The sequence below is a fragment of the Barbus barbus genome (assembly GCF_936440315.1).
Source record: "Barbus barbus genome assembly, chromosome: 28".
Taxonomy (NCBI): Eukaryota; Metazoa; Chordata; class Actinopteri; order Cypriniformes; family Cyprinidae; genus Barbus; species Barbus barbus.
The window spans coordinates 6,507,522-6,517,796 of NC_136756.1; the positions used below are offsets into that span (position 1 = coordinate 6,507,522).

Consider the following 10,275-nt stretch of genomic DNA (forward strand, 5'->3'; position numbering starts at 1 on the left):
AGATTTTTAGTAAAATAGCACAAGCTAGTCTGAAACAACTGCGGACAGCTGCTATGGTAGGACTGGTCAGTAACCTTTTTAAGGCGGGACTTAGTGCAGGGTCAATTGTTTTGCAGCTCCTAATACGTGACATCAGTATCAGAAGTGACCACAGTTTGTCTCTGACACATCAAGCTTATCTCTAGTGGCCAGAAGTTTCATTTTGAGGCCGCCCATCCATCTACTCTTCACATTTGTCCTCGTGCTGGCATGAGGAGAGCCTACAGGGCCTTCACAGAAGGTCAGCTTGCATCTTCTCCGGCAGCTGACTCACAGTCACCTCGCTGTAGGATGTACCGATCAGCACACAGGCAGTCCTTTGAGGTGGGGTCTGTTGACAATGAGGGTCTGCCTCTGTGCAATGAAGACAAGCCCCATGGCTATCCGCCAGGCCATTGGAGAGTCGAGAGGAATTGCTAGCATCCTTGTTGCAGTGTAGAGATGTTTGCCGTTGAAGATCCTTCTCACCAGGCACAGGGCTTCCTTTGCACGGGCTGGAACATATTCGTTTTCGAATCTGAGCGGTGTCCCTGGTCAGAGATTTTCGAAAGTTGGGCTTGAATACCAGGTACACCACAGGGTTGTAGATGGTGGAGGATTTGGCAAAGATAGCTGCTAATGCAAAGGCAATAGGGGGAACTTTACTGGCTTCCACAAATGCAGCCCACATTGCCACAACAGCATAAGGGCTCCAGGCGGTCAGGAAACCGATGCACACCGCAACTGAGAGCTATGAAATAATCAGAAATAACTCATGAGAACATTTCCACACTTTCTGGAGAAAATAAATAAATGAGTCATTCTTCATGTCATTGCACCCAGTCCCTTAAAGGGGACCTATTATGCAAAGATCACATTTATAAGTTGTTTGAACGCAGTTGTGTGGCCACAGTGTGTGAAAACAATCAGCCTATAATGTTAAAAATCCACCCACTCATTTTTTTTTTTATACAAATAAATCATAAACAGTCTCTCCCAATGAGCAGTTCCAGATTTCTACCTATGTACATGTCACCGTAGGGAAAAAGTCCCGTTCGTTTGTGATGCTCTCTGCCCTATTAGCGTAGACACATCCCTGAGTGAGAAGCAGCAGTACGCCATTAATGTTTTCTTGCTGTAATGTTAGCTGCTGGAGATATACGATGTCAGCGCAAAAGAGGCATTAAGTGTTGTGTTTTGGGATGCAACCAAACGGACATTGGAGCCTACTACCTCCATCTGAGCCACTGAGGACACTGTGGTTAAATTTCATGTGGTTCACTGTGGTTCATATATCTTGGAAAAAATTGGTAAAGTCCCCTGTATGTTTAGGGATCAATACCAACACTTCATGTGCGAATGTCAGCTCCAGACAGTAAGTATCATGTGTTTGTTTTCCAAAATGCCTTTCTGAAAGTGCCTTGGCATCCTGTAAGGCTAATTGCTAAAGCTATCATTGTCTCTGCCTGTTTTCACTGGTGCTGCCTTCACATGCTACCAGAATGATCGTAAAAAGGAATATGGTAGTTAAAAATTGCATATGAAAGCAATGTGAAGTAGAGCGCTTGAATTTGTCGAGCTCATAATCACAAGTGGGGCTAATAAAGTTTCCTGGAAACAAAGAGGCCGTGACGCCAAACCCCCTCATGAAAGAAGAAAGCTGTCGTGTTTACAACAGTTTTTACGAGCGCTTATCAGGATCAACTAAACACTGGATTTTCAAAGGTATGTGAAATATTTAAAGTCAGTGGCATAGAATATTTAAAATACGTCCGAGAGTTTTGCACACCGGTCTGTTATTGTGGTGACATTTCCATGTCCCAAAACGTGATGGCCTCATGGGCGGGTCTTGGCCAAGGAAAGCTGCCATGGATCCCAGACTTTCAGCCATCAGTCTGAAGGTTTGGCTACACGAGACTACTTATTTTACATCTTGTAAAAAGGGGCATAACAGGTCACCTTTAAGCAATAATGCTTTGCACCTTACCTTCACAATAAGGATATGGGCATTTGTTGTCTTGGTCTGTGGCGACACATGTTGCTGCACTGCCTGCCGTGACCCTCGCACAGTGATAAGGATCAGTATGTAGGAGAGGAGGATGATGGTAAGAGGCAGGGCATAGCAGAAGAGGAAGAGACAGATAATGTAAGACATGGACAGAGCATCCTGGCCTGGTGCATACCTGAAAGAGAGGACAGGACATATCAATGGTGATGATAATCAGAGGCACCTCTGGAGTCTCTAGGGCCTTTGCTTATTTTCTTGGGCTGAAATCACTGAATGTCTGACCATTGTCAAAATCCTCCAAATCTTTTTTTTTTTTTTTAATTATGGTGACCCTGATATGCCCTTGTTCATATGCTCAGATTGTTGGTGTCACTGGGCTACCTGAGTGAGACTGAGAATTATTGGGGTTACATGAGCCACAATCCCCGTAGCCTAATGGATAAAGTACTGGCCTTCCAAGCCAGGGACTGTGGGTTCAAGACCCATCTTCGTGACCAAATTGGTCATTGTCTAGCCAAAACTATAAAAAGTACTGCAGCACTTAAAGGGATAATTCACCCGAAAATTCTGGCATTAATTACTCACCCTTGTGCTGTTCCCAACCCCATAAGACCTATGTTCATCTTAGGAACACAAATTAAGATATTTTTGATAAAATCTGAGAGCTTTCTGACCATACAGGACATTGTTAAAATGATCAATGTGACATCAGTGGTTCAACCTTAATTTTATGAAGCTACAAGAATACTATTTGTGCGCAAAGAAAAACAAAATACTGATTTTATTCAACAATTCTTTCTTCCGAGTCAGTGTCCGCTGTGCGTTCACAAGAGTACAACGACGCATGCGTGTTGTAGAGCAGGAGCTGGCATTTTGACGTATGTGCTGCAGCTTGTTTGCAAGCAGAAGAATGCAGACACATGCATCATGGTACTGTCATGAATGTGTGTCAAAGACTGACACGGAAGAGAAGAAATTGTTGAATAAAGTCATTATTTTAGTTTTCTTTGCACACAAAAAGTAATCTCGTAGCTTCTTAAAATTGAGATTGAACCACTGATGCCACATGGATTTAACGATGTCCTTACTATGTTTCTAGGCCTTGAACATGCAGGTCCGTTGCTGTCTATGGAGGGTCAGAAAGTTCTTGGATTTCATCAAAAATATCTTAATTTGTTTTCCAAAGATGAACGAAGGTCTTACGGGTTTGGAATGACATGAGGGTGAGTAATTAATGTCAGAATTTCCATTATGGGTTAACTATCCTTTTAATTTAGGCCTAAAGTTAAGTTGTTTTCAAAATACCTGGCTATTGGATTTCTGAGTGAGCAGAATATCACAGTGGGAGAGAGGTCGATGGATGGAAACATGTCTGCTACAGTCCAGTGCAGTTCCATTGTCCAGGTGTAAAACACAAAGCCTCTTAGTCCTGGGACTACTGGAACACTGTACCAGTGTTTTGAGAAGCGGTTTAAGTAGACATTAATCTAGTTTAGCGTTTCTCAACTTCAGTCCTTGGAATCAATTTCTCAGAATGTTTTAGATTTCTCCCTATCTAACCAAAAACCCGCTGACTTAAACCACCTCCATATTTTAGGCCTCATTCCTGTGGCTATTCCACAGTCCAGTCATGAAAATACTCTTAGTCCTGAAACTATATAAATGCTGCATGAATGTTCTGAGGAGCTGTTGAAGCAGACATTGATCTAGATCACTATGTTTGTGTTATAAATACAATTCAAATGCCACTGAACCACCTGACCAAGACCAAGAAGTATTGGGGGCACATGAGCCCCAGCCACAGTGGCCTAATGGATAAGGCACTGAGACAAGTCAGGGATTGTGGGTTCAAGTCCCATTTGGGGTGGTCTAATCTTTGAGAAGGTGCAGTTAAAGTGTGCCTAAACCTGTTCTGGGAATGGTAGGTGTGAAAGCAAAAGAAGGCTTGGCCTATAACCCAGGGGTTGACGAATCCTTTCCTTATAAAAAGGCTCAAACCCTAAATCAAGAGCATATTCCATGGTGGGAAACACAAAACCTCTGGCACTATACAACACTGCATGAATATTTAGCAGAGTAGTTGAAGTAGATGGCTATGTCTGTTGGCCTTGTTCAAATGTCCAGCTTGAAGGTGTCACTGGGCTAGCTGACGGAGACAGAAAATTCTACTATCCTATAAACAAAGGCAACTATTTCTAAAAATAAAACCATAAAAAGAGTAATTTTGTTAGAGAGTGCTCCATGTGATCTCAACAGAACATTGAGTGCATTCGGTTACTTTAAGAAGTGTGTAATTTTTGGATGAGAAAATACTTTTTTCCTATCCCAGTTCATTTTGCAACTATAAATAAGTTGCAAACACACACACACACACACACACACACACACACACACACACACACACACACACACACACAAACAAAAACAAAAAAAGCACTTAGAACACCTGGGCAACTACAATGCCCAGACAATCACACAGACAACCCTAGTATTGTGGCAGCGAGCTGCGGTGCCACGAATAGCATATAAATTACACATATCACCTTTAGGCTCTTTGGCTTTCTTTGTCTGTTTTTCTGAGAATCTTTCAGTGCTCCCATTAACATCCTCCCAGGCACTTACCAGTCTATGCAGCATGCTGTCCCGTAGGGTTCAGGGCCATAGTGACCCCAATTTGCCAAGGGACCCACAGCAAACACCATGGCATAGCACCACACCCCCACTATCATCAGACAGGCATGAGAGTAGGAGAACTTGTTACCTATTAAAGAACGCAAAATCACAGAAGCATTCACAAAGTATTGATCACTATTAAATGATTTATACTGTGTTGGAGAATATTACATATATAAAAAAATTAAAATACATTTTGAAAGCAAAACTTTTTCTTTTAGAAGCACAATACTTCCTGTTGGCCCAGTCCATTCATTTCCCACATGTGCTTGCGAGGGAAAGATTCTATACCAAGAAAGCTAGACTGTGGTAAGATGAGTTATCGATCAAACATCAGTCATCCTTATTCTTGTAATTTGTCAGAAGTACATGAATACATTCTTTTTTTCTGTTTTTTTTAGAGACCATAGAACATTGAAGTCATGAACACTATGTGCTTTAGGGGTGACATTTTTTTAGGCCAAAACCTATATGCGAGCTCGCATTTTAGCACTTGTTCCATTAATGTTAGGCCATTTTCACAGCCCCGTTGTGTTTATAACATTGTGTTTATTATTGCATCTTGTAAACTGTTCTAACTCAAACATTCAGCAAAAATGTGTTTATGTGTGGATTTTATTTTACTTTATTCATGGATAAAGTCATTGTATTTAGGCTTCAAAATTCATAAAAGTTGTGTTCATTTGTGAAGATTTTCATGATGAACAAAAAATTTCTGTAATAATCAATAAGCCAATTCAATTCTTTAGGAGATATATAGATTGCAAAATTCCAAATTTCTCTCTTTTTTTAAGTTTCAGCTTACTAGCCTAACATATTTCTAGCTTGCTAGCTTAGGCCTATATTCTACAAGTGACTTACCATACACATGCAGTATACACAAATCTTCATGCATTTGAGAGGACATTACAAACCTTGACCCTACATGGACCCGTTTGATTGGATGGACCCAACTGTCTATGACACTGTGTCCAGAATGTAAAATGTAAGGAATGTTAAAATACTGTTTTTATTTATGAAATCCTCTGTTAAGCATAGATGGCAGAACACAGGCTGCATTCTTATATGTGCGTCAGCTGAGCAACTACCATTGAGATGATGAATTTAAAAAAGGCCAGCAACAGTGCTTCCACAACAAACTATAATATACTATATTACTCTATAATTATGATATCTATTAGGTGCAGAGCTAAAGACTCACAACCTATCTGGCAACATGCCCTCTAAAATAAGGCTTCAACTGCATCCCAAATATGTTTGCTTCTCTTCCACCTACAGAATCCTTCTGTTCACCTGCTGTCCTCCTTGCCATCTTAATCTCTGTTCTCAAGCTCACCCACATGCTGTTAAACTGCTCCTCTCTCCCACACACGCCGTCATCTTTTCAACAGTCAGTCAAATGCTGAAACTGACTAAACTAATGAACTCTAATGAGGCCAACCGCTCCTGTCCAGACGTGGGAGTACTGACCAAAAGCCAAATGAACATTGGGCATCTAGAGCCTGATAAAAGGTAGAATATCCAATAATCACACTGAAAGTCATAAGGTAATGAATTTCCCTTTGGGGTGCATCGCGGCAGGACAGAATGGATTCATGCAGCTGCATCCAATTTTTAATTAAGAAATGGAGGAGGGCCAGGGAGGAAGATAAATGTATTGTGGTGTGAAAGGTGTTGAGGAAGAATACCATAGTTTGGGAAGCAGACTTTGAGGCAGCAGACGGATGACAGGGCAGTGAGATTTGTCAGGCTGGATAAACCAAAGAGGACGCCACATACAGCATAGCATAAACATGTCAGCTCTCCAAACAGCCACCTGAGACAATGAGAGAGAGGCAAGTAAAGAAAGCAATGGACAGTCATTTTTTGAGTTTTCAATAAAACCATCTTTACATTACAAATATGGCACAGAAGCCTGTCTGACATGGCTGAAAAAACAAAACAAAAAAACATTGCCACAGAGATTTGATGTGTGGCATCACATTCACATTGTTATGGAAGGTTAAAAAAGGTAATAACAGAATAATTTTAATAATTTAATTTAATAATTGAATTCATTAAAACTTGTTATTATTATAATTTTATTTATGTTTGCATTTTTTATTCTCAGAATGTGACTTTATATCACAATTTTAAAAATAAATTATTTCTGCTAATTACTCAGTTTTAAAATGTTCTGTCTCATAAGCTCTATACATTTCTTGTAATTTGAATTTTTTTATCTCACAATATGATTTTACCTTACAGTTGTGACTGTATACCTGAGAATTGCTACGTTTTTCTCTTATATTTGCAGCTGTATTTCTTGTAAATATGATTTTATATCGCTCAATATAATTTTACATCTCAATTACCATCTTATTTCTTGTGATTGTGATTTTTTTTATCTCACCATGCGTCTTTGTCATACAATTTGAACTGCATATTTCACAATTGCTACTTTATTTCTTATAATTGCAACGTTTTATTTCTTTGAAATGTGATTTTTAGCTCACAGTATGATTTTAAATCTTTAATTAATCATTTTAATTTGACCATTTTATTTCTTGTGATTGTGATTTTTTTTTATCTCATAATGAGATTTTATGACTATATTTCACAATAGCTAATTTATTTCTCATGCTTGCAACTTTATTTCTAGATATGATATTTTGTATCTCACAACTCCTTTGTTTTTCTCATCTCATAATGTGATTTTATTTCTTGCAATTGTGACTGTATATCTAACAACTGCCATTTTAATTGCAACATTATTTCACATAATTATGGCTTTATATCTCACAATATACATGATCTCACATTTCTTGTGATTGTGATTTTTATATCTCACAACTGTGACTTTTTTGTAAATATTGCAACTTTATATCTTTTAATTGCGACGCTTTCTTGAAATTAATATAACACAATGGCACCCTTTAAAAAAAAAAAAAAGTCTCAGAATTATGAGTTTTATTTTAACCCTTAAGATAAAAAAAAATGCTTCCATAAGTTGTTGATTCTGGTAATAGCACATAAAACAAGACGTATTCTGATGATGAAAACAGCAAAGTCTAACACTGTGTCTCAACCATCTGCAACATGATAAAATGTCATAAAATGCTGTACTGTTGGTTGCTAGTAGGTGTTCCTATTCAACTGCAATATCCAGCTGTATAACATTTGTCACGTTGTGGCACAGTGTTAGGCAGTTCTGCTGCAGCTTTGGTCCTGTGTCAATGAAATGACACATTAGAGCCGCTTTAGACTTTGTCTCTGATACGGGGGTGAGCATAGCACATGGACATGGACTTCTTGTGGCGTCTGCCTACTTGTGAGCAAAGGCGGATGGAATCGCCAAGGGAAAGAGAGTAACTGTCATCCCAAGGTCACTAATAGATAAATTTATGATGAAGAATTCTGCCGGCTTGAGAGATGATCTCTTACGATACGCAACAAGGAGCAGGATGCCATTTCCCAAGAGTGACAGAATACCTAAAAAGAGAAAGAAATGCATTTGGTGAATAGTCACTACCACAAGCACTGTGTTTTTCTTTGTTCTAACACCCTGCAACACATATTTTACTGTTTTGTTATTGCTCTGACAGCTTGGCAATACCTGAAACTGCTATGATTTATTCTGGCACTTTACGATTGGAAGTCACCCGTTAAACTGTCATATGTCCTCTTGCTCCGTTTGCCAATGACCTCTGAAGTTTGGATCTAACATACCTTTAGACTTTAATGTTCACAATATAGCTGTATCTCAAACATCAAATTTTGGAAAAAAAAACACTTACCAAATGCATAAACATAAGTGTTACATGATTGTGTGCCAATCATAAACTTAAAACTAAGATTTAACGAAGTGGAATGCAACACAAATATTTAGTTGTGGCATCAATTTGTAGACCAGCCATCGAGGCTACTTTGTTATGGGTTCCCTCAGAAATTACATGTTGGTTTAATGGTGGTTTTAGATTTATGATTTGGATTTTCAGTTCAGTAAGTGCATAACCTCACATCCTTGTGATAAGTTTTGTCATGTTTATTTAGCAAAATTTATATCATGACAACTCTCAGAAGATTTTAGCATGGTAATGTAAATGAACGTTAATGGAATTGGTCATACTTGATCTGCTACACTGGTGCTGCTGAATTGCCAATGCTGTAAGTTATTGCTGCTGGTGCTGCAAGCAAGTACAGGAACTTGCTACTGTCAGTGCATTCAGGGATACGGTGCTGTGAGTATTTAAGACATACTGCTACCGCACAAATAGCATATAAAAATAACCTGTAGCAGAGCTATACAGGTGGAGCTGGGGAGGGTTGAGGGTTGAAAGCACGCTGCAAAATGCTCAGTGCAAACAAGGCATGTGCAACATGAACCAATCAGCTTGTGCCAAGTCATTTAATGCTGTGAAGATCATCAGTTACATTAAGAACCCATCAGCCTGTAGTTTCATGAAAGAACTTGGCATTTTCCAGGCAATTATGTAAAGTGATTAAACCTCTGCAAATACCATGAGGTTCAAAGTCATTATCAAGTGCAAATCACAGCTAACCATTCTATGAATTAGCAGTTTAGTGACAACAATAAAGACTGAGCATTAATCATACTTTCAAAATTTAGTGTTCTTATTTTAACATGAAGTATGTTTTGGTATCTGGGTCGGTGAAATTTTGTCCTATCCATTAATTTATCCAAACATTGAAAATGCAATTCATAATGTAAATACAATGACTTTGATACATCTCTGCTAGGATCAAAAAGTTTTTAATTTCTGAATTAAAATTAATTTTGATAAAGTCAAGATGGTCATAAATTCTGTCAATAAAGTGTCAGGGAGACACAGGGAGAAAAAAATATTTATTAAAAGATGAAATTCTTGAAAAGACAACTTTGTCTTTTGATGTCATCTTTAATGATTCATGGGGGAAAGTATATAGTACAAAATAATATTTGTCATATTGTGCAACCAACAAAATCATGTGGTCCAACCAACATGCAGAGAGGACCCCTATAGGCCCTCATGGTTGTGTATCAAGGTCAAGTCTCCTAAAATATTAGGTAATGAGAGATTTTTATGACAAGGCAAAGTTAGTTGAGGCTGTAAAATGTCAATAATAATTCATGGTATTTATAAAAAAGCATGATAAAGCATATGATATCAACATGAATAAATCCTCATCCCATGTCTCCTCTCTTTCCCTCAAATTTACTGTCTCTCTCGACTGTTCTATAAATAAAAGGTAAAAAGTCCATAAATAATCAGTTGTGAGTGAAACGACTCACCGAAGGTTATGTATAAAGAACCCATGAAGACATCGTGCTCCTTTGGGATTTTGGAAACAAAATGGGAAGTTTCCGTGGTATTTCCCATCTGCAGAAAAAAGAAAAGACAAGACAAGAAGTTTAGATGAACAGTAGGGAAAGGATGAGGCTAAAGCTGTGGTAAAACAAGAACGAGTATTAAGCATTCATGAGCGAGCTGAGGGTTTTCAGGGCTGAAACAGGGGACTTTGTGGTTCAATGAGCTTTTTGGTGAGTCCATTACAATTGAGATTAGCAGCTCATCTCTCTGTGAAAAGAGCCAGAT

At 38.6% G+C, this 10,275-nt stretch overlaps 1 protein-coding gene across 1 annotated transcript; it reads right to left on the bottom strand.

Annotated features, from left to right (window-relative positions):
- Positions 1–271: 271 nt before the first annotated feature.
- On the bottom strand, positions 272–10,059 carry LOC306847841 (opsin-5-like; the record flags this gene model as incomplete). The annotated part of the gene is made up of 6 exons (XM_079382026.1): positions 272–769; positions 2,006–2,201; positions 4,649–4,787; positions 6,388–6,515; positions 8,008–8,170; positions 9,972–10,059. The coding sequence occupies 6 exons, from the start codon at positions 10,057–10,059 to the stop codon at positions 272–274; spliced, it is 1,212 nt and encodes a 403-aa protein (XP_079238152.1).
- Between the last annotated feature and the right edge of the window lie 216 nt (positions 10,060–10,275).